The 23,916-nt window shown below is 46.3% G+C and overlaps 3 protein-coding genes across 9 annotated transcripts; 2 read left to right on the top strand and 1 right to left on the bottom strand.

The window, feature by feature from the left end:
- The first annotated feature begins 4,934 nt into the window (after positions 1-4,934).
- Klhdc9 (kelch domain containing 9) lies at positions 4,935-7,135 on the top strand. The gene is made up of 4 exons (XM_052200994.1): positions 4,935-5,663; positions 5,891-6,050; positions 6,140-6,338; positions 6,889-7,135. Exons 1-4 carry the CDS (start codon positions 5,137-5,139, stop codon positions 7,050-7,052), a joined length of 1,050 nt encoding a protein of 349 aa, XP_052056954.1. The 5' UTR covers positions 4,935-5,136; the 3' UTR covers positions 7,053-7,135.
- Positions 7,136-7,631: 496 nt separating this feature from the next.
- Positions 7,632-20,464, bottom strand: Pfdn2 (prefoldin subunit 2). Its single transcript, XM_052201305.1, has 4 exons — positions 20,359-20,464; positions 9,122-9,210; positions 8,896-9,019; positions 7,632-7,953 (listed from the first exon to the last, which is right to left on the bottom strand). The coding sequence occupies exons 1-4, from the start codon at positions 20,431-20,433 to the stop codon at positions 7,777-7,779; spliced, it is 465 nt and encodes a 154-aa protein (XP_052057265.1). The 5' UTR covers positions 20,434-20,464; the 3' UTR covers positions 7,632-7,776.
- Positions 20,465-20,481: 17 nt separating this feature from the next.
- Positions 20,482-23,848, top strand: Nit1 (nitrilase 1). Of its 7 annotated transcripts, none has more exons than XM_052201295.1 (8): positions 20,489-20,578; positions 20,808-20,930; positions 21,124-21,219; positions 21,608-21,862; positions 21,969-22,072; positions 22,266-22,399; positions 22,531-22,656; positions 23,295-23,848. In XM_052201295.1, exons 4-8 carry the CDS (start codon positions 21,618-21,620, stop codon positions 23,559-23,561), a joined length of 876 nt encoding a protein of 291 aa, XP_052057255.1. In that variant the 5' UTR covers positions 20,489-20,578; positions 20,808-20,930; positions 21,124-21,219; positions 21,608-21,617; the 3' UTR covers positions 23,562-23,848. The 7 variants fall into 7 exon arrangements, with proteins under 7 accessions (XP_052057254.1, XP_052057253.1, XP_052057255.1 ...); XM_052201296.1 differs by having other exon boundaries at positions 20,493-20,610; XM_052201294.1 differs by lacking the exon at positions 20,808-20,930 and having other exon boundaries at positions 20,482-20,578.
- Positions 23,849-23,916: the final 68 nt, after the last annotated feature.

The raw sequence follows: 23,916 nt of genomic DNA, 5'->3' as shown, positions 1-23,916 counted from the left end.
TCTAAGTTGCTAAGCACTAAGGAAACTTAACTCTTTATCTCTCTTATTTGTGCTTACATAAGCACTAATGTCTGGTGGTTAGCCCATGCTGTTTAGCTAGCTGTGGGGAATTAAGTAAAAGGATTTATTGCATAGAGCTCCTTTCTCTGGCAAGTCAACAAGGAGCCCCTCGCTGGCCAGACCACAGCACACACACTGGGTGAGGTGGAATATAGCTACACCACCTTCCTTTACTGCTTTCAGCCCTTCTTCTTTTTTAAGATTTATTTATTTACTATATGTAAGTACACTGTAGCTGTCTTCAGACACACCAGAGGAGGGCGTCAGATCCCATTACAGATGGTTGTGAGCCACCATGTGGTTGCTGGGAATTGAATTCAGGACCTCTGGAAGAGCAGTCAGTGCTCTCAACTGCTGAGACATCTCTCCAGCCCCACTTTCAGCCTTTTTATAGGTTAAAATGTTCTCTGTGTAGGAAAAAACTACCTCATAGGTAAAAACATTAAAACAGAAGTTACAGACGAGTATCAATAACAAGTTCGAAGCTGTGTTTCCCACTGTAAGCTCAGTATAAGTTCAATGTAGCTGCCCGCAGCCACATGTAAACCGGGTTACCTGTTGAGAGAATTTTGGGGTCATAGGGAAGAGGGGCGAAAAGAACGTGCGGCCAAGTCAATGTTCACTGATCAAAGCCGTAAACTTTAATGGCGCCAGACCTTTTAACAGTTCGGGCAAACCCTTCCCCCCAGACTCCAGGCTGAGTTCCGGTGGAAGTTGTCTAGCTTCTCTTGGAGGTCTTCGTCTTGACTGCTCCGGCAGCTGGGTGGGTCACCTGTTTAATTCAGGAATCCCTATACCTGGAGGAACAATGAACTTAACCTTTACTACGAGCGCTCCACCCTAGGTGGAGCAGGATCCTGGCTAACTGGGAGAAGTTAACCTTGACCAAAGTCAAACTCTGACCAAGTGCAAGACTGCCCCAATATGGCTCTGTACAGTTCAAAGCCACAGTTTTCCCACTGTAAGCTCAGTATAAGTTCAAAGCCGCAGTTTTCACGTGGCCTTACCTTATCATGGTGCACACCTGTGGCTTCATCCTTGGACCTGAATGTTTTTCCTTGGACACAAATTTGTCCTAAGCCTCTTTCTCTTTTTTAGTGTAATTATGAAAGCTCATTGTATTTCTAATTATGCAGCCTTTACTTACTATTATGAGGAGTGAGCACATTCTAATCTTGATTTCAACTTTATAATAAAGCTATCTCTTAAAGCTTTCTTCCTAAAATTATTTGAATCAAATCTATAAAATCTATAGGAATTCTATAAAATCCTTAATTCATCTAAACAGCATTAATTCATGAAAGTTCATTTTCATGTTGTTCTGCAGGAAATTTGCCCAGTAGGGTAGGCTGATGCCCAGAGATCATTAGATTATATAATAGTGATAGGAGAGGCATATCAATAGCAAGAAGTAATCCTGGGATGAAGTCTCTTGGGGCCTTGCCGGTCACAGGTCATTCATCACAGACCATGCAAAGACAAAAACAAAAATAAAGGAAAAAAAACCCCGATGGGGCATCTCCAGGAAAGTAATCCAGAAAAGTCTTCAGTCTATCCTAGATAGCTCCTGACAGGGCTGCCTGGGGTACTTAGCAATGCCTTGAGTCAGAAAAGAATGTGAGGGTAAGGCAGGGTGAAGATAAGAAAGAACCCTGTGAAGATTTAAGTCAAGACATAGCTTTGGGGCTAGGACAAAGACATCTCAGACTGGGATGCACAGACCACTTCAGGAGCCATTCTCAGGCACAAAGTTCATATCCTACACATGCAGATTAGCTGGCTTAGGCCCACTCCCTCCTACCAGCCATTCCCTTTTTATGTCTTCTTTCCTGCTTCCTCCAAGATATAGACTTGTTTCAGAATAATTGGGAGAAGCAGGAGTCCTATGCATTCCCTCTCTTGGTCTTTGGTTGTTATTGGGTAGAAAGGAGGAGGTATAGAACTGGACCGGAGCTCAGAGTATCTGAGGCTCACGCTACGAATCCAGGTAAGATGCAAAGGATGCAGCATTAGAGTCCAACTAGAAGAAAAAGAAACAGAGCTGAGAGAAACTGGAAAGGGCCCTGGCATGGGGAGTTATTATTCATCACAAGGAGTCAGAAAACAAGACCTGCAGCCCAGTCCAAGACAGGCAAAAGCAAGAACCTAAAATAGCAGACTAATGAGGTTTAAGCAAAATGACCCCCAACGCCTCTAGTCAGTACCTCATCTAATCCAAAGAGTGTATCAGATCCTTGTCCAGTTGTTGGGAAGTGAGCCAGTGAGAAGCCTTGAGGAGATTAGCTTTTAGCTGCAAATACAAGAATTGGGGGTGGAGGTGGGGTATCTTTGTTTTTGTTGGGGTTATTGTTTTTTTTAAATATTTATTTATTTATTATATGTGAGTACACTGTAGCTATCTTTAGATGTCAGAAGAGGGAGTCAGATCTCCTTACGGATGGTTGTGAGCCACCATGTGGATGATGGGATTTGAACTCATGACCTTTGGAAGAGCAGTCAGTGCTCCTACCCGCTGAACCATCTCTCCAGCCCAAGGGGTTATTGTTTAACTTTCAAAGTTAAGATGATTGACTTTGATCTGGGCAGCCTAGAGTAGCCATTCTCCTGCATCAGGGTCTCAAGTAGTGAAATCAAAGGTGCTGTGTCTTCATGTTTATGTGAGTGGGCACGCGTGTGCATGTGGAAGCCAGAAGACACTCTCAGCTACTATTTCTCTGAAGTTGTCCACTTAGTATTTTGAATCAGGGTCTCTCACTGACTGGGAGCTCACTTAATAGGCTAGGGTGCTTGGCCACCAACCCCTAGGAATTCACCATCTCTCCCTTGCCAGCACTGGGATGCCTTGTTCAGCTTTTTTTATGTGGGTCCTTGTTGCAAGATTTTCCATGTCCAATCATATTAGGGCAATAGAAGGCCTGTGATTGGACAGGAAAGGAGAGGCGGAGCTAGAAGTGAGGGGATCTGAGAGGTCACAGGAGAGGGAAAGAACCAGAATGGAGTCCGATGTCATGGTGTTATCTAAGGGTTAGAATATTTGGGTTAAAGCTTTTATCATAACCAATTGGCTCTCAAATTACTGTATTGGCATCTTGTAATTGTGATTATAATATACATAAATCCAATTGTCTAACTAATTAATTGTTAAGAGTCTGTTCTACCAGGTAATTTGGAGATTGAGAGCTGGTGGCCCGCGGGGAGTGTGGGCACTGGGGGGAAGCAAGAGGGTCTCAGGGTCCCCGGCCAGAGAGATGGCCAAGAGAGGGTTGGGCAAGTGAAATGGCCCAGCGGAGGCTCTGGGCCGGAGAGCTTGCGGGCCTAGAGACCAACAGCCCCAGAGAGTCCGCGGAGGTCCGGAGCCGACTGAGAGTTGGCAGGTTTTTCTTTTTTTATTATTTCCTGCTACATGTCCTGGAGATGGAACTCGGGACCCAGGACTTGCATCACTGAGATGCTGCCTGAGCCTTAGTGCATGCTTGTTTTTTATTTAGTTTTTTTTTATGTGCATTGATATGAGGTGTCAGAAAAGATCGTTGGATGATCTTTTCAAAAGCACAAAGCTATTTATTGTTGGATCTCTGCCTAACATACAGGTGGAGACAGGCCTGTAATCTTAGCGACTCAGGAGGCTGAGGCAAAGACTGTCTGAGCTGTAAGTTCAAGGCCATTCTGGGTAACTAACTTATCAAGACCAAAAAAAGGGGGGAGGGGTCGGAGACACAGTGGCATAGTAGAGATGCGCACACGTAGTTCTCTCTCAAGATCTAATTGGCAACAGGAGGGAAAAGGCCCAGAGTGCTCCTGGTCCTCAGAATCACATGACCATTCCCACTGAAACCTTGGACAGTATCCGTGGTGTGGTTGCGAGCAAGTTCGTGTTTAGAAACCAAAGGCCAAAGTCACAGCCATCCTTCCCACTCAGCCCAGCCTGGGGGACAAGGATCCTGTTTCTGCTCCACCCCAGCTGGAGGGACGAGTAGAAATCTGTCTGTATTTCCTCCTACAGCGGAAACCAGTCAGCCTGCCTTGATCTGGGCCTCTTCATTCTGCACGGAGTCCTGTGAGAGCAGGGTTAGGCCTTCGGTAACCCAGCTTGACTAAAAGGAAGAGGGCAGGGAGGGGCAGGAGTCTGTGTCTCTCTCCTCCCCATCTCACCCCCACCCACTTTCTAAGGCTGGGCAGCTTCTGCCCAGGATCTTATCAGGGGAAACTCCCTGCCCTTAATCCTGAGTTCCACGGGCCGCCATTTAATGTGTTATATTATTCTAATGAGTCAAGATGAAACAATTATTCACTCTAGCACTAAGTAGAGAAAAATTGTCCAAGATGCGCCTAACCTATCTTTCCCCTCCTACTTTATACACCCTCTTCTCTTACCACCTTTCTCTCCCGTCGCTTCTCACTGAGACTGGACTCTACTGCCACCCAGTGGCCAGAGCAGAGAGCACTCTCCCATCCATTCAGCGCCTTCAAGGATTTTACCACTCACGGCCCGTTTCATACATGGGAACGCTGAGTAAGTCTACTCAGATCTCTGAATCCCAAGCAACGTAGTTCACGTCCATTCCCTCAACCCTGACTTGTGACTTGTTTCCTTCCTACTTATCCCTAAAGAAGATTCCACGTTAGAAACCTTGAAGCGAAAAAGAAAAAGACACGGTCTCCACGCATCCTACCCCCAACACCTGCCTCAAATGTCATAAGCGCATGCTAGTTAGCAGCTATTGGGTTCTTCTAATGAACTGTCGGCTTCTAGCCTTTTGGAGCCCAAATCTTCTAGGATATTTACTGGCTTTCCCCACTTCTCGTTCCCCTGACGACATCACGGTAAGATCGCGGTAGCTAACCAGGTCTCTTGTTTCCAAGGTAACAGGCGCTTTGCGACCTTCAGTTTGCCGCGGTCGCAATGCAGTCCCGGCAGTGGTTGCTGGGCGACGACGATGGGGAGAAGGGATGGTTTGAGTGAGGACTTGGGCTGGTATTGGAGGGGAAGCTAGCCTATGCTTGGAGGAAGTGCTGGGCCCCTCGTGAAGGTGTGCGACCCGAAGCCACCGAGCTGCTCTCCGCTTCCCCTGGCCCATGGCTGGGGTGCAGACCCTCGGTCGAGCAAGAGGCTCGGCTTGGACCTGGAGGCCAGTGGCGCGAGACGTGCTTCTGGCTCGTGCCTTCCATACATGCACGGAACTGGAAGGACGGTTCTATCTGGTAGGGGGTCTCCTAGAAGGTGGTGCAAGAGTGCCCAGTAACGACACAGTCATCTTTGACCCAGCTCAGGGCCAAGCGGTGCGACTGCTAGCGCGAGGTAGTCCCCTTCGCAGCCACCACGACGCGGCACTGGTGGGAGGACGTTGGCTCTGCGTGGTGGGTGGCTGGGATGGGTCACGTCGCTTATCCACGGTGGCCGCGCTGGACACGGAGAGAGGAGTGTGGGAAGCATGGACCGCGAACCCCGACAGCTGCCCCCCTGCTGGCCTCAGCAGCCACACCTGCACTCGCCTCTCAGACCGCGAGCTGCGGGTGTCTGGCCGAGAGGGTGGTACCCACACCCAGCGACGCTACGGAAGCATCTACACTTTAAAGTTGGACCACAGGACCCGAACTTATTGGTACTGAAATCTTTGCCCCAAACGTTCGTTGGTTTTCTCTATACTCTAGAAAAAACCGAAACCTAAACAAACTCCACCTTCTTCCATCTTGGAATCTACCATTTCCAAGATGGCTTAACTCTATCTGCCCCAAGCCTGATTTTCTCTTACACTAGGGCTCTCTGGCAAAGAACACTCGACTCTTTTCAGAAAAGCAAACTCAGGTCCGAATTTCTCTGTACCAACAGCTACAAAGAAGAAGGCTGCCACACAGCCTCACGGTCAGGTCACTGCGCTGCCCTGCTGCCAACTGCTGGACCGCACCCAGGCCATCAGCTTTTGCTCTTTGGGGGTTGCAACTCAGTTGGACCCGAAGTAGCAGGGCACTGGAGCCCTGGAAAAATTAAGGTATTAGCTACGGAAAGTAGAAAAGGACTAGAACTACTCTAAGATAAGCAAACCCTTCAGACGATCCCTTCTGGTTTTTCTCCCCCAAGGAGGAACCGCCTGCTGCCCCTCGTTTGAAGGAACAGCTTGCAAAGCTTGTGAGCAGCGGGCAGGGGTTGCAGCAAGGACCGCAGAGTTTGCGGCATCATTCCTGTTCAGTGGTGGGACCCTTCGCTGTACTATTTGGTGGAGAAACTCTGACCAGAGCTAGAGATACGATCTGCAATGATCTCTACATCTATGATACCCGTGAGCGCCAAACTATCCTTTGAAAGGGAGGAGGGAAAGACACAAGAAGCTAAAAATTACAAAAAGGGGTGGCGGGAGAGAAAGGAGGAGAAATCAGTTGAGGAGAGTTAAAGGAATGCAGTCTCTTGTGGTGGTGCATGCACTCAGGAGGCAGAAGGGGGTGGACCGCTGAGGAGCCAGCCTGGTGAGTTCCAGGACAGAGAAACCTTGTTTTGAAGAACTAAACGAAACAAAACAAAAAATAAAGCCAGGCAAGTGGTTTTACCAGTGGTTTACACTGGTTTGAATTCCAGCACTTGGGAGGCAGAGGCAGGCAGATCTCTGGGAGTTTTTGAGGCCAGCCAGCCTGATCTAGAGTGTGAAACTAGCCAGGGTGACAGAGTGAGACCCTGTTTCAAAAACAAAATACCATAGGCAATATACATAGAATATTAAACATTTGAAAAGGCTGACAAATGGGGAAAAGGACAGGCATGCATCCTGGATAAGGTTGGCGCATAGTAACTAAGTATCCGTGCCTGAGTAACCACCCTCTGCTCCCCACCCACAGGCAAGTCTCCGCCTCTGTGGTTCCACTTCCCCTGTACAGACCGAGGACTGAAGCGCGTGGGCCATCGCACTTGCCTGTGGAATGACCAGCTTTATTTGATTGGGGGCTTTGGTGAGGATGGCAGGACAGCTAGCCCACAGGTTTGCATCCTGGAATTCATCTGAAGAAAGGCACAACATGGCCAACCTACAAAGCACTCTCGGTCAGAGCTATTGCCCTACTTATTAAATGTCAATCCGAGAGTCAACATTTTGTCTCCGAATCCTTTAAAAGATTTATGTTTTACTTATATAACGGCTCTATCTGCATGTACACCTTCTTGCCAGAGGAGGGCATCAGACCCCATTAGAGGTGGTTTGTGAGCCACCATGTGGTTGTTGGGGATAATAAAACAGATGCCCTCTGGAAGAGCTCTTCATTGCCAAGCCATCTGAGCCCTCCGAATCCCGTAAAGAGCAACAAAGAAGCAGATGTGGTTATTTGCCAGGGAAAGGCCAACCCAAGGTTACTTTCTGATAGTGTGAGCTATTAACCCAGTAGAAACAACACAAATCATATACTATTTGTTTTGTTTTGTTTGAGACAGGGTCTCACTATATAGCCTTGGATGACTTGTAGACCAGGCTGGCCTGGATTTCAAGAGATCTGCCTCCTGTTGTCTCCCATGCACTAAGATTATTCATGGCATGTGTACCATCATGCCCAGCTGTATGCTGTCAGTAAGAAAGATTTCAGGCTATGGCTAAGTATTTGACCAAAACATTTAATCATCATCAACAACAACAAAATATAATAATAGCAGAGAAAATAATAATAACAACAATAAAAAGAAATTACAAGTGGGAGTCAAGGTTAAAAAAAACAACAAAAGCTGCCGAGGCCTTAGTCCTAGGAGACCAGCACCCCTGCGGAGCTGGCCTTGGCCCCTGCCCCTTCTGAGCTCTCCTTGGCTACTGGCTTCTCGTCCTCCCCCATGAGACGGATGTTGTGCTTTTCCCGGAAGTCATTGAGTTCTTTGCCCTTTGCCTGAAGCTGCTGTGACAGCGTCTCAATAATCTTCTGGATCTAAAAGGCAAAAAAAAAAAAAAAAAGAAGTTCTAGAAGGACTGCAGGTGTGACTGTGGGTAGAGGCAGTGAAACAATAACACATTTAAACGCACCTTTTAAGCCAGAGTCAGCAAAGCCCAGACTTTTGAGGGAGTTCTTCTCAAACACAGTGGCTTATAAAAGGGAAACATCTGGGCTACTTACTTTTGTTATTCTTTGATAATGTTATAAAAGCATATAATCTATGCTGATCAAACTCAGCCCCACTCTTACCTAATGGCCACCCCATCTCACAGTCTAGCTCCCCAGGGAGGGAGGGCTGCTTGTTTTTAAAAGAGCATTTGTCATGCTATGATTTCTTCTTCTCTTAGGTCACACTCATTTTTTTTTTAATTGATTGATTTATAGTTAGCCCAGGCAATCTTCAAACCCACAATCCCTCTGCCTTATCACTGCAGCAAGGTAATCACCAGTGCGTGCCACCCCAGTCAGGACTCTTGCTCCCTTTACAAGGGCACTTAGGGTTTTTTCAAGGGTCTGGGTTCAGTGGATCCAGAGAGGCCCTAAGAAGTTGCATTTTAAACTGGTTCTTGGCTGGAGGTGTGGCTCAATGATCGAGTATTTAGCCTCTATGCATAAGGGCCGGGGTTTGATGCCCAACACTGCTAAACAAGTTCTTCAGGAGATTCTGAGTCAGGGATCCAGACTATATTGTACTGCTCTGCCCATTCCCCTCCCAACTCAACCACATCAAAGAGCCTATGGAAAGGGCACGTAGCCAACAGCTCCTCACTTAAGGAGTTGGACTTCGACTTCGTAACAGCATAAAGGGCACAGTATATAGCTAACAGGGTACATGTTATCGTCAACATGAATTTCTGCCTGGGACTTCTTCCCTTGCATTCCCTAAATCCCTGGTCACGCATATTTAACCCCTCGGTGGCCCACACGTCTGCTCACCTGTTCCTTGTTCCCCTCCAAGGCAGGCAGCACTTCTTTGACGGTCCGCTCCACCAGCACACCTCCAACCATGCGGTAGCATTTGCGGGTCTCGTCCACCTCCTTGAGTGTGTCGATCACCAGGCTAGGGCAGGAGAGCAAGACCAGACCTCAGAATTCGTCTTGCCCCCCGCCCCCCTGCAAGCCTCCATCCAATCGTTCTACTGCTTCTCTGCGGCCTTCCTACCTGTGCTCATTCAATTCCATCTCCAGCTCAGCTGCTTTGGATGCCAAGCCCCTCTGCTCCTGCCGAAGGCGGTTGAAGCCGGCAATTACCTAAGAGATGAGGGTGAAAAGACCCGAGTAAAGGCAGCCTGGGGGACGGCAGGTTACAAAGGTGCAGTCGCCCAGACCTGTCTTAGGAATGGCGTATAATACATTCTTTTTTTTTTTTTTTTTTGGTTTTTTTTGAGACAGGGTTTCTCTGTGTAGCCCTGGCTGTCCTGGAACTTACTCTGTAGACCAGGCTGGCCTCGAACTCAGAACTCCACCTGCCTATTCTTACTGAGTGCCTATATGTCTGAGATATTTACTAGGCACAAGGGGGATTTAACAATAGACTTGAATGAATGTGAGAGATGGGCACTGGATACCTACAAGAGCCTTGCGGGTGAAGAGGGCTCTTTTATGTCTCCCTCCCTAACATTCATTTTCGTTATATATTCACAAGTGCTGTTATACCTAGAAGTATGTATATATGTGCACCATGTGTGTGCCTAGTGCCCAGAGGCCAGAAGAGAGCGTCAGAGTCCCTGAAACTGGAGAAACAAATGGTTGTGAGCCATCATATGTGTACTGGAAACTGAACCTGGGTCCTACGCAAATTCTTTTAACCATTCTTTCTTCTTCTTCTTCTTCTCCTTCTTCCTCCTCGTCCCCACTCCCCCTCTTCCCCCCCCCCCCCAGACAGGGTTTCTCTGTAGTCCTGGAACTCACTCTAGAGTCCAGGCTGGCCTTGAACTCAGAAATCCGCCTGCCTCTGCCTCCCAAGTGCAGGGATTAAAGGTGTGCACCACCACTGCCTGGCTAAACATTTTTCCTTTAAGTTCCTTTAACCACTGAGCGAGCTAGCCAGTTTGTCACCCCAACCCAGATTTTTTTTTAAAGATTTACTTATTATTATATCTAAGTACACTGTAGCTGTCTTCAGACATCACCAGAAGAGGGAGTCAGATCTCTTTTCAGATGGTTGTGAGCCACCATGTGGGTGCTGGGATTTGAACTCAGGATCTTCAGAAGAGCAGTCAATGCTCTTAACCACTGATCCATTTCTCCAGTCCCCCAATTTTTTTATTTTTAATTATTATGGATAATTGTGTGTTTGTGCACATGAGGGCAGTTAATCAGAGACAAGAAGAGGGTGATGGAGTCACAGGCCTGATACAGGTGCTGGAGAAATCAAACCTGGGTCTTCTAGAAGAGCAGTGTGTACGTTTTTTAAAAAGAATTAATTATTTTATGTATATGAGTACAGAAGAGGGCATCAGATCTCATTACAGATGGCTGTGAGCCACCATGTGGTTGCTGGGAATTGAACTCAGGAACTATGAAGAGCAGCCAGTGCTCTTAACTGCTGAGCCATCTCTCCAGCCACACAGTGTGAATCTTATACTCTTAAATCATTAAATCATCAGCTCTTCAGTCTGTATTTTTTTAAGATTTAAAGATTTTTTTTCTACATGTAGTGTGTGTGCCTGTGTGTATATAAACCAGTGTGGAGGTCAGGAGGGCATCAGATTCACCTAGGGCTTCGGTCAGTTGCTGTGAGCTTCCGAGCATGGGTGTTGAGCTCCAGAAAGGACAACTCTATGAGTTCCCAGGACCGTGCTCAGGTGACCACGCTTGTGCAGCAAGTGCTTTCCCCACTAAGCCACACAAGTTTTATAGTGTCAGCTCAGGGCCGGAGGCACAACTCCGTGAGAACAGCCTCAGCATGCAAGAGGCACTGGGGTTCAGCTCCCAGCACTACCACCAATAACAAACCTAGAGAACATCCTCTGTCTGTATGGATGGCACCTGTCAATAAAAATCTGATGGCCTATAGGTTAGGCAAGAAATAGGAGATGGGAAGCGCAGGAGGAGAAAGGAATCTGGGATAGTGCCAGGCATGGAAGATTCCCCAAGAAGATGGACAAGATGGCTTCATGGTACCTGAGCACACGTAACTGCTGATGGCAGATGGCAGAATACATGCTAAAATCTAAGTTATGATCTAGTCAGAGAAGAGCCTAGCTATGTGACCAAGGTATCTGTAAATATATTTGGAGCCTGAGTCTTATTTCTGGGAGCATGGGGCTGAGAGGAAGTACCAGGAAAATATTTACTATAGGTGCCCCACACTGGGTGCCAAAATGTTGTAAAAATTAATTGGAGGTTTCTATCCCACCTTTGATCGTTCAGTTCCCAAATAAAAGACATAAAACAATTACCCTTAACAGCACTAGAGCCGAGCAGTTATCAACCCTCTATACTATTTGTCTACTTCCCTGTCACTAACCCTGAGATATGACCTGCCAAGTTCAACCTGGGCTGCTCCTTCTCCAGCTCCTCTGGGCTGGCCCTCACGGACATCTTCTCATGATTCACCTTTCCCATGGTGTCTTCTTCCTTCCTCAACTCTCCTCTCATGTGTTCCGTGCCCCAAGACCCCAAGCCTGGAACTGAAGCCCGGCCTACCTCTCTCCTGCCTAGCTACAGGCTGTAGTCATCTTTATTCAACAAGTAGTTTTTTTACATTAACGAAGAAGGTTACACAGCATCACTTGGTGTAGGTGAGGATCTCCTTGTATTTAGCATTGCAATACATAGCAACAGACCAAACCATAACAGTCTCATGTAAACAAGGATAAACTAGTCAATGTTGAGAGTCTCTTTACCCTATTAAATCATATTGTCTGCAAATATCCCCAATGAAATAGTCCCATTAAATTAAAATACTATGTATTCTTTTCTAAATCAACATCACCTCTAAGACTACGTAAAGCTCTTTACATTCTTATTTACATGTACTTTCGAAAACTTATTTTTATATACAAAGATTTTTTTCCACCTAAGATTTATTTTTATGTGCCTTACCTGCATGTGTATGCCCACTATGTGCATGCCTGGGACCCAAAGAGGCCAGAAGAAGGCCTCAGATCCCCCAAAGTATAAGCTACCATATGGGTTCTGAGCTGGAAATTAAACCCAGATCCTCTAGAAGATCTTAACCACCGAGCCATTTCTCTAGCCCAGATTTCTTTTTAAGTGTGACATGGAATTTGTTCCCTATTGATATATATGTTGGGAGAGGTGTTTGTGTGCTTTTTTTTTTTTTTTTAATTTGTTTTGAGGCAGGGTCTCTGAATACAGATTACCAGTCTGGCATTCAACCTGAGGTTGTGGAGAGCTTTTGGGACCACTCCTAGAAATTTGGCAAGCACTTATCACCAGGCTCAAGGAAGAAAGAAGGAAGTAGGCTCACATAAGAGCATCACATTTGGGCTAAGACAAAGCTCAATGTGTGGCACTCCTTTCATCTTGGTCATCCTGATAAGCCCTAGAAATGGGGCTTTGTTTATTGCTTTGTTTGATCCCTTTATTACCTTAGCTGATTACTTTCTTTGATCTAAGAACTGACCGAATTCTCCGAGAATGGTATAAAAGCTGACTGGGGAAAAAAAAATAAACTTTTCAGCCTCAGCACTGACTGGAGTCATGTTATTGTATTATTGTCTTTTTTTTTAAGATTTCTTTATTTATATATATGAGCACACTGTAGCTGTCTTTAGACACACCAGAAGAGGGCATCAGATCTCATTAAAGATGGTTGTGCTCTTAACCGCTCCAGCCCATATAGTATTGTCTTGTCTTTTTCTTTTCAATCCTCACTCCCCCAAGACCCTGTTGACTGACCTAACTAACCAAGCTAGCTCAGCCATGAGATCTTCCTGCCTCTGTTCCCAGAATACAACCAAAATTCCTCACCACAATGAAGATCTGTAAGAGCTGGCCCTGCTTACTACCACCTTACACAGGCCTTCTCTGCATCTGAACTGGACACCTCTTGCTGTCCTATGCCACTAGTACTGCCCCAGACTTTATGAGACTCTCCACCCTTACTGCTAAGCTTTTGCAAACCTCTCTCACTCCTTACTTCTCTGCTGAAACCGAAATTCTCTTTTCTGGTTTCAAATCAAATTCTCTTGCAAAGCTATACTTGCTGGGATGACCAACAAATTTTTTTCTATAATCCAATACTAAACCAAAGAAATTATAAAAAACCGCCCTGATTGTTCTTTGTATAATCAAGCTCCATTGACTCAATCACCTGCCAGAAGAAACCTTAAAGGTGCCCAAAGAAACAAAAATTGGCAGATTGAGTCATTTTTCAGAGTTTGAAAAATTAAACTATATACATAATACAACTGATACCTATTCAGGATTCCAATGAACTTCTGCCTTGTGTTCTGAGAAGGCTGACTCTGTGATGGCTATCTCAGTGCTATCTTTACAGATTAAAGCTTAGAATGCTTTGGCTTATGTGTTCACTGAAATTAAACAAATAAAATACATTAAAGGTATACCTTACAGTCCTATAGGTCAGGCACTTGTGGAAAGATCTAACAGCACTTTAAAGGAAATGTTAATAAAACAGAAGGGGCATATGAGACCTCCCAGAGACAGGTTATATAATGCTTTAACTTCAAATTTTTTAAATGTCAGAGAGACAGATAGCACAATGCTGAAAAACATTAGATTTTAGAATGGACTGCTGAATTAAACCAGCCTGTATACTTTAAGAATATATAAGCCTCAGAATCGAAGTCAGGAAATATGCTGTGTTGAGGAAGAGGCTACACCTTTATTTCCACAGGAAAAGAAATGCTGTGGATTTCTTCAAAGTTAATAAAGATTAAATTTGACCAGGAGAGACTTCCTGAAAATCTTGGCTGCAGACATGGAGGAGACCAAAAGGACAGCAAAGCAGGTGACAACAATGCTGACACCCTACCTGGGAATGGCTAGGAGACTGAGGGACATGAATGTCTCTGCAGTAGACAATGAGTCTTTTTGGCTACCTGGTCCTCACGACTTATCCCATGCCATCATGGCATAGATGGGGATTAACACCTAGTACACTTTGGTTACTCAATCCAAACTGACTTACAAATGCCTTTCACCTACCTACTCAAACACATTAGAGAATCATTATTAAATTTTTTTTTTTTTTTTTTTTTTTGCTTTTTCAAGACAGGGTTTTTCTGTGTAGCCCTGGCTGTCCTAGAACTCACTTTGTAGACCAGGCTGGCCTCGAACTCAGAAATCCGCCTGCCTCTGCCTCCCAAGTGCTGGGATTAAAGGCGAGTGCCACCACCGCCAGGTGAGAATCATTAGTTGATTTGTGCACACCACATATTTTATACATTAATATAAAATTGCCCCTACAATGTTACAATTGGTGCAGCCTCTCAGACTGCCTCGGCTAGGCCTGCACCTTCTGGGACAGTGAATAAAACAGCCAGGTTTCCCAGGGATGGGCTAGCATTCCAATTTTCTTAGGGTCCCCAAAGATGCCACTACCTGCAGACAGCAGGAAGCAACGCAAAGAACAAAATGCCGTCGTTCTTGAGAGGCAGAGTGGGTGGCTCCTGGTGTTCAGTGGGCTGTGGATATGTGTTGTGTTTAGAGGTTGATGGTTGGTTGGTAGGTAATGGTTGTGGCCAGGAAAGAAACAAAGACAAGGAGGCACGGCTCGAGCCCCCCAAGCCTCTCTCCTCTCTCCTCCTTTCTCTTCTATCTAATGTTAGGGGGTGAAACAGGAGGTGATGAAAGAGAAAAGAAGGGTGGATTACTGTATGTCCCTTTGGCCTAAGAAAGCAAGAAGTATCACGTATTTTAGGTTGGTATGGATCTGTCATCTCCTGGTCTCTGTAGGTATCAGGCACTAATGCTTGGTCCAGTTTCCAGCACCCAGCCTGTAATTCCAGTTCCAGAGGATCTGATACACTCTTCTGGCCTGTGACACCAGGAATGCATGCGGTACAATACATACAAGTAAGCACTCATACACGTAACACAAAATACTGCCTTTATTTGTACATTAGGTCATAAAACAAGATCCAAATCTGTTGTTTCTAAGAAACTACCACCCAGCTTAAAGACAGAATTCATAATTAAAAGAAAATAAGAAAATAAGAGAATAAAAGAAAATAAGACAGCCAGGGCTACACAGAGAAACCCTGCCTCAAAAACAACAACAACAACAACAAAAAAAAAAAAACAAAAACAAAAAGAAAGAAAGAAAGAAAGAAAGAAAGAAAGAAAGAAAGAAAGAAAGAAAGAAAGAAAGAAAGAAAGAAAGAAAGAAAGAAAAGGAAAAAATAAAGGGGCCAAAGAGATGACTAAACAGTTAAGAGCCAGAGAACCCAGGTTCGATTCCCAGCACCTGCACGTGAGCTTACAACTGCCTGTACCACCTGTTCCAGGGGATCTGACACCCTTGTACCCGCATAACATGCAAGCAAAACACTAATGTATATAAAATAATAATTAAAAAAAAAACATTTAAAGAAAAGAAAATAGAACCTAGCCCCCCTCCCCCTTTTTTTGGTTTTTCAAGACAGGGTTTCTCTGTATATCCCTGGCTGTCCTGGAACTCACTCTGTAGACCAGGCTGTCCTCAAACTTAGAAATCTGCCTGCCTCTGCCTCCCAAGTGCTGGGATTACAGGTGTGCCACCATGCCCAGCAGAACCTAAAACCTTAAGACAATTCACAGACTGGCTATGTACAAAGTGGAACTAGGTCAAGACTGTGGCCAGGCCAGTGAGATGACTCAGCTGGGAAAGGGGCATGGCGGTCAATCCTGGCTACACGAGTCTGATCCCAGGATGGACGGTGGAGAGAACAGTTGCTGCAAATTATCCTCTGGCCACCACACAAGCGGTGTGGTCCAGCTTGTACTGCAGCTGGGGACAGCAAGTTAGCAGTAACCTGCCGGAGTGTCTATGCCTCATGGTGCTAATTCTGGCGGCATGCGGAATGCAAGAGCTGTGGAGAAATGGCACCCTCTACCAAAACTCCAAAAGATGCACTGAACTGTGGGAGGTAAAATGGGAGTGTGAGAAGTCTGCTGTAGGAATGGGAGCTGTCACAGTGAATCCTCACTGGGACAGCCCTAGGGAAGGCCAGGCAGCTACCATGATCTCTACTAGCACAGCAACTGTCTGGGCACTGCGTGACTGTGCAAGCTGCAGGGACTGGCATGCCCCCTAGCCCAAGAGCATCAAGCATGGACTGAGCCCTGCAAACACACAGATGTGGAGCTGCCCAATATCTTAGAGGCCCAATTCCTGCCCCAGGGTTTCCGAATGATATACACAGAGATTTGTAAGATAATTTAACAAGGAAGGCCTCCTCCTGGGTTTACTTCTCTCCCTTAGAACAGGAATGTCTACCCTTTGCCTGCCTCTGCATTACACGCTGGAAGTAAAGATGCTACTTTTCATTGCACAGGCTCACAACTGATCCTGGAATTTTGAGTTAGTACTGGAACAAAGTAAGACTCTGGGGACTATTGGGACAGAATGATTTCATTTTACATTATAAGGTCAAGAGTTTTGGGGGTTAAAGCTGTGTTTGAGTAGGCTCTGTCCTCTCCAAAACGCATGTTGAGCTTTGACGAGTGACAGGAATTTTCTTGTCTTTTTGAGACTCCCACTGGCCGGCCTCAAATATGCTATGTAGCTGAGGATGAACTTGAACCCCAAATCCTGCCTATCCACCTCCCCTAACACAGGGGCTCTATCACAGCTGGCACATCACAACCTACTTTGCAGCAGGACTTTTGTTTAGTTCATTATTATATGTGTGTACATAATATTTATGTGTCTCAATTTTGGGGAGCTAGAGAGATGGCTCAGCAGCACTTACCACTCTCGCGGAAAAACCACGGTTCAGTTCCCAGCACCTACATGGAGGCTCATAATTGTCTCTACCTCCAGTCCCAGGGACTCCAGGGCTCTGACCTCCACAGTCCCAGGTCACCATACATTCAAGCACTCGCACACGCACTCACTCTCTTCCAAGTGCTGTGGTACACCTGGGAGGCCAAAGCAGGAAGAATAGACTGGCGTACACAGCAAGTTCCAGGCTAGCCAGGGCTACAGAGGGAAAGCCTAGCTCAGACAAAACAACAATAGTAAACCAATAAATGATAAGTAACAGAATATAAAACAAGCGCCTAGTACAAAGTATTACCTGCTCCTATTTTCTTTGTGAGAGACACATTAGGTTTGATTGGCATCAGTGATAAAACACTTAAATTGATCTGGGAAGAAAATTCCACAGGTAAAGAAGAACCAACGAACCTGAGTTTGAGCCCCAGAATACACTTAATAAAAGGAGGAGGAGGAGGAGGAAGAGCAGGAAGAGGAAGAAAGAAAACAAAGCGGGTGTGGAATTGAGACATGAACTGCCTGGCAATGGAATGTTAGTGAACGTAAATTCTGAGCCTTATTTGTTACCCCAGTGCTGGGCAAAGGGACTCAAGGGAGTCTCTGGCCAGCCACCCTACGCTACCCAGTGAGTTCTAGGCCACATGGAAAACCCGTGTCAAAGAACAAAGTTGACTATGCTCTCTTCAAGTCTTGCAATATATCTCTTTAATTCATATCTGTGGGTTTGTTTTGTTTTGTTATTTTGGTTTTTCAAGACAGGGTTTCTCTATAGCCCTGGCTGTCCTGGAACTCACTCCATAAACCAGGCTAGCCTCGAACTCAGAAATCCGCCTTCCTCTGCCTCCCAAGTGCTGCGATTAAAGGTGTGCACCACCACCGCCTGGCTAATATATCTCTTTAAATCCTCTAGAATTTCCAATGCCAGGAAGTTCATGACTCAATGCTTTTGAACACATTACTTCTAATGAAAAAAATCTTCACATGACTAACTTTTCTCAGCCTTTAGAATTAAGCCAAAGCATCCTCTGGAAAATGAAAGCAAATTAGCATTTAGAAAGATTGTTCAGACTGTGTGCATGAATGTGTGTCTGTGTGTCAGGTGCTCAAATGCAGAAGTCACCTTTGCAGCCCTAACTAGCATTTGTTAAACACACTCTGCACTCTCTGTATTTAGTCATGGTGGAAAAGAAAAACCAAATGGATTTTCTTGCCTAATACTCTAGTTATGAAATGAGAACTACTATGTTTTTACAGATAGAGGAGGGTAAAAGTAACAAGAGAAATCATCTATAAATAAGAAATACAATTTGAGCACAGGTCTATCTGACTCTAGGCCAGAAGAACTTCATCACCATTCCACACCCACTGCTCCCTTTTCTACCTGCCATCTCCTAATCTACACTGCTTTGCACTCTCTCTTCAAACTGTGCAAAAATTCATTATGTGCAGATGTTTTTAGTGTAGGACTGGAGAAATGGCTCTGTGGACGAATGCTCACTTCTATAGCAGCGGACCTGGGTTTGGTTCTCAGGACCCACATGGTAGCTAACAGGCAGTATCAGGGGCTTTGACTACTTTTCTGGCCTCTGAGGGTTCCTACACACATGTGGTACATACACATACTCAAACATGCAAACACACATAAAATATATTTTTAAAGTCTCATTGTTTTGTTTTTATTTGTCTTTATGTCTGGCTTGTTTGTTTTTGAGACTGTGTTTTTGAGACTCTGTAACCCAGGCTAGCCTGGAAGTGACAGGGTAATCCAGTGGGATTATGGGTAGGGGCCACCACACTTGACTGTGACAAGGTCTATTTCATTTACCCGTTTCTCTGTGTTAAGCAAAGCTGAACACAAGACTTTTTTTTTTTTTTGGATTTGGTTTTTTCAAGACAGGGTTTCTCTGTATAGTCCTGGCTGTCCTGGAACTCACTCTGTAGACTGGGATTACCGTCCGGCCACAAGACTGATTCTTAAAATAATTACTTTTGTTGCTGGGTGTGGTGGCGCATGCCTGTAATCCCAGTGCTTGGGCGGCAGAAGCAGGTAGATTTCTGATTTCGAGACCAGCCTGGTCTACAGAGTGAGTTCCAGGACAGCTAGGACTATACAGAGAAACCCTGTCTCGAAAAACCAAAAAAAAAAAAAAATTACTTTTGTTTTTTTCTCTTCCCACTATGTCAGAGGCTACCTCTTCCATCCCCAGAATTTCACTATACTTTACTTAATTATCTTTGAACACTTATTTTCTAACTCATAGAACTGTAGCCCCCACCCCCAAACAGACTATGGCACCACCCCCAAACAGACTCTTTGACAGTGTGGGTTTTAACCGCTTTATGCTGATACCTTTACCTGTAGTAACTATTCAACAACCAACTGACAAATATACCTATGATTAAAATAACTTTTCAGTACACAAATATCCCAAGCCCAGGCCTCCTTCCCAGGTGGGGGCAGACACTCTCCCAGATCCCACAGCTCAAGGCTTTCCCATTTAACCACCGAAACACAACTATTTTCATTTCAATTGTGTGATTCTTCTAATAACACTAGTTATTAAACCCTAATCCCACGATTAATGAACATGGTCCCCATACCACAGGGTTTTCTGATTCATTTGTCAGATGTATCCCGATGTTAGGAAGGGCAGAAACAAACTTTGATTAGAAAACGGTTTCTGGCCTTTTCTGAAAAGTCAGTCTCTGCAGAAGAGGGCATTGCGTTGCTCGAGGCCAAATTAGGCCACTTAGTGAGACCGTGTCTCAGAAGACGCAACAACCCGAACCAGAAACTGTGGTGCATGTCTTTAATCCCAATATATAGGAGCCAGAGGAAAGCGAATCTCTTATGAGTTCCAGGCCAGCTTGGTCTATATAGTGAATTCCAGAAAAGCCAAGGCTACATAGAGCGATCAGACTCGACCCTATAGCAACCCTCATCCCCACCTCAAGACAAAACAAACAAACAAACAAAATCAAACCAAACCACAGACTCCTTAGTCAAAATAGTTACCGAACACTAAACTGTTCAGAGTCTGAGTCACGTGCCTCGGCAGCGTGTTGGTGATGGTGTTGGTGATGGTTTTAGAGTCATGGACTAAGTAAATAGCCCACTCACTCACTAAGAACAGCCTGGGATTGGTTACTAGATGCCTCGCCAAACACCATACCCTCTTTAAGGTACCTCGGAGAGGGGGGAAACGAAGATCTCTCTCCTCAGGGACCTGGACAACCCTCCCAGACCCTGCACCTCTGGGCTGTCTCCCTCGACTACCCACGCACACCGCGGGCGTGCCTCTCACCTACCTACCCACCTACTCACGCCCTATAAAGGATCGTGTTCGCCTCCAAAGACCCCCGTCTCCCCTGTGCGTGACCATGGCCACCGTGGAAAGGTCTAAAGGCCCCTCCGAGCCACAAATCCTATTTCTTGCACGAACTCGACACCGACCCGGGTGCCTTCTGCGCTCGTGGCTCCTCACCTGTTCCGCCGACACCGCCCCCTTCCCCGCGCCACTCCCGCCGCTCTTGCCCACACGACCGCTGCTGTCCGCCATCTTCCCCACCTTCCAGCGTTCCGGCCTGCGCACTCCTTACTGCGTCACATCCGGCTTGGTGGTTACCGCCCACTTGCTCCTGCGCTCCTGGCTCCTGGCTGCTCTTCAGATCCGACCCTGCGAATGGTTTTGGCTGTGTCTTCATGTAGGACCTACTCCCCAACCCTGCCCGCTGCGGTGAATTCCACCTGCGATGCTTTAACTTGTGCAACAGAGATTCTTGCCTGGGGGAGAGGCGGGGAAGGACACGCTAATCAGAGGGCGGGGGCTCGGGGTGGGATCTGGTCTTGTACCCATCTACCCACCGCGAGATGGTGGAGATCTAGGGAGGGTGAACTTTCTGGTATAAGTGTTGAGTCTATAAAGCTGTGCAGGTGGCACAGCCGAGAAGAGAGAATTGGGGAAACGAGGAAGGTTCCATGAGATGACTTGAACTGCGGAAACGTTTGGCAGAGGAAAAGGGCTTCAGTTTTAAAGTGAGCTCACTGGAAGTTGAGGTATTAAGGCACCGACCACAGTCTCCTTTACCATTTCCCCATTTTATGATCCCTTTTCATAGCTACTAGTAGTAAAAAGTGTTTTCGAAGCCTTGGGGGAGGAGATTAATGGCCAGGCCTGGGAAGGGCAAAGAATTCTAAAAACTTAAGGCTTGAAGGAGGGTGAGGTGTCCTGATTTCTCACCTTCTTCAGGCTGGGCTTCATCACCAGACCTCCTCGCCAAATCCTGTCTCTTCTGTGTACCGGATACCGATTACCTCAAATCCCTGTACTTTGTACTCAGCCCAGGTAACATATTTTGTTATGTTCTCTGTGTGGCACATAGCTGCTCAGTCCATGTTTATGAACTGCATAGTGAGAGACAAACATTTAGTGAGTGAACTCCAGTAGCTCTAGGGTTATATGTTCTGTAAGAATGAAAACAAGTCGAGAGGGATGGTGGGACAAGCTTGTAATGCCAGCCCTGGAGAAACAGGCAGGAGGATCAACCAGGAGTTTAAGGTCATCCCCAGCTACACAGAAAGGTCTGCCTGGGCTACAAACGACCCGGTCTCAAAAAAGAAAAGGAAAAAAAAATCAAAAGTAAAAAAAGTTAAGTTTCTGGCTCCACCAGCTCTTGAGCCTCTGAGTTTTTCTGCGATAGGAAACCTGAGGATACTGCCTGTGTCATTCACAGGCCGAGAGCCATGGCGTCCTCATCAACTTCCTGGGAGCTGCCCCTGGTGGCTGTGTGCCAGGTAACATCAACACCAAACAAGCAAGAGAACTTTAAAACATGTGCTGAGCTGGTTCGAGAGGCTGCCAGACTGGGTGCTTGCCTGGCCTTTCTGCCCGAGGCCTTTGACTTTATTGCACGAAATCCTGCCGAGACATTACTCCTGTCCGAACCACTGAATGGGGACCTTTTGGGACAATATAGCCAGCTTGCCAGGTACAAGGGTAGGGCTTCGGGAAAGGGGGGTAGAATTCCCTGTTGGCCAGTGTTCCTGGATTGCCACATAGAGGGGGTAGAGTTGTCAAGTGTCCCTCCTTCCCAGGGAATGTGGAATCTGGCTGTCCTTGGGTGGTTTCCACGAGCGTGGCCCAGACTGGGAGCAGAATCAGAAAATCTACAATTGTCATGTGCTCCTCAACAGCAAGGGTGAGACTGCAGAGCCCTTGAGCTTGCCTCTTTCCCGCCTTTCCTACCTTTCTTCAACTCCCACCTTCAGCATTTTTTTTCTCAACTGCTTTGCCTTAAGGGTTTTATGCTTCTGTTCTTAGCTTACAAATCCCTCTTTGGGAGAAGAACTAGGCTGGACTTCCAGCGTGTCTGCACTATTCTCTACCTCTAGGATCAGTAGTGGCCAGCTACAGGAAGACACATCTGTGTGATGTAGAGATCCCAGGTCAAGGGCCTATGAGAGAGAGCAACTATACCATGCCTGGACAAGCTCTTGAGTCACCTGTCAAGACACCAGCAGGCAAGGTGGGAGTTTGAGAGGGAAGTAGGATTATGTTGGAAAGGTGGTGGTGTCCCCCTTTGGTGTAGGGTAATGAAGGTACTCAATGTTGTGTTGAACGGAACAAGGAACATGAGTGGGTTGTTTCTCATTTCAGGTTGGTCTAGCAATCTGCTATGACATGCGGTTCCCTGAACTTTCTCTGAAACTGGCCCAAGCTGGGGCAGAAATACTGACCTATCCTTCAGCCTTTGGATCTGTTACGGGCCCAGCCCACTGGGAGGTAGGAGAATGCCTCTTGGAATATCTAGGCCTCCTTTAACCTTATTTTTAGTAGTGTGGCACAAACCTAAATCCAAGCATTGCACCAAATAGCCACAAATTCAAAACCAGCATGTATCTACATAGTGATGCCTTGACTAAAAAACAAAATAGAAGCTGGGCAGTGGTGGCGCACGCCTTTAATCCCAGCACTCGGGAGGCAGAAGCAAGTGGATCTCTGAGTCTGTAGGCCAGCCTGGTCTACAGAAGTGGGTTCCAGGACAGCCAGGGCTACAGAGAAACCCTGTCTCAAAAACATAAGCAACTCACCCCATCCAAGAAGAGTGGGGCACAGTGGTGCATGCTTTTTTTTCTCAGCACCTTGAGGCAGAGGCAGGCAGATCTCTGTGGATCCAGGCCAGCCAGGGAGACCTTCTCTCAAAAAGTACAAAACACAAAACATACTCCCCTTTTCTACTTGAAGGATTTTCTTCTCTTCCCATCTGGGGAGGGAGTTCATTTCTTAGGTAAGTGTGAGTCATGCTGCTAACTCTAGTTGGTCAATGGTCAGTGAGTAGATTGGGCCCACAGTGCCCGCTTCTTGTCACTTGCCTATTAAATGCTACATGTTCTTGAGTCAACACAATGTCTCACCCTCAGGTGCTGCTGCGTGCCCGTGCCATTGAATCTCAGTGCTATGTAATAGCAGCGGCGCAGTGTGGACGCCACCATGAGACGAGAGCAAGCTATGGCCACAGCATGGTGGTTGACCCCTGGGGCACAGTGGTGGCCCGCTGCTCCGAGGGCCCAGGCCTCTGCCTGGCTCGAATTGATCTCCACTTTCTACAACAGATGCGCCAACACCTGCCTGTGTTCCAGCATCGCAGACCTGACCTCTATGGCAACCTGGGTCACCCACTGTCTTAGTGCTGTTAACTTGTGTTGGTTGAGACACACAAACACATGCCAACTGTGAGGAGAGTTACTGTGACTTTAGGCAGGACCCAAGCACGGCTTCCTTCACTTAGAATTTTAAACTCTCTTAATAGAACACAGGCTCAATCAAGTCCATGGAAAGAAGAGACTTTGACCTGACCTCAGATTTCAGTTTCGGAAAAGTGGAATTTTATATAGTCACCGTTTATTTCATGAAAACTGAAGTTACGCTGAGGGCTGAGCAGCACTGGCATTGAAAAAAAATATAATAATCATAATGTCTGGACATGTCTTTTGGGGTGAAGGGGGGGTGGGATTGTACCTGCTCCACTAGGCTTTCCTTCTA

Source organism: Apodemus sylvaticus, chromosome 12 (assembly GCF_947179515.1).
Source record: "Apodemus sylvaticus chromosome 12, mApoSyl1.1, whole genome shotgun sequence".
Taxonomy (NCBI): Eukaryota; Metazoa; Chordata; class Mammalia; order Rodentia; family Muridae; genus Apodemus; species Apodemus sylvaticus.
Note: the sequence above shows the minus strand (reverse complement) of the source record. Positions and strands in the feature narration are given on the sequence as shown.

Coding starts and splice junctions, on each gene's coding strand:
- Pfdn2 (XM_052201305.1), bottom strand. CDS start 20,433: ATGGCGGACAGCAGCGGTCGTGTGGGCAAGAGCGGCGGGAGTGGCGCG. Junction 9,211..20,358: donor GGGCGGTGTCGGCGGAACAG/GTGAGGAGCCAC, acceptor CTCATCTCTTAG/GTAATTGCCGGCTTCAACCG. Junction 9,020..9,121: donor ATGGAATTGAATGAGCACAG/GTAGGAAGGCCG, acceptor CTCCTGCCCTAG/CCTGGTGATCGACACACTCA.
- Nit1 (XM_052201293.1), top strand. Junction 21,220..21,574: donor GTACTTTGTACTCAGCCCAG/GTAACATATTTT, acceptor TTTCTGCGATAG/GAAACCTGAGGATACTGCCT. Junction 21,863..21,968: donor CAATATAGCCAGCTTGCCAG/GTACAAGGGTAG, acceptor CCTCCTTCCCAG/GGAATGTGGAATCTGGCTGT.
- Klhdc9 (XM_052200994.1), top strand. CDS start 5,137: ATGGCTGGGGTGCAGACCCTCGGTCGAGCAAGAGGCTCGGCTTGGACC. Junction 5,664..5,890: donor CACAGGACCCGAACTTATTG/GTACTGAAATCT, acceptor CTGTACCAACAG/CTACAAAGAAGAAGGCTGCC. Junction 6,051..6,139: donor GGAGCCCTGGAAAAATTAAG/GTATTAGCTACG, acceptor TTCTCCCCCAAG/GAGGAACCGCCTGCTGCCCC.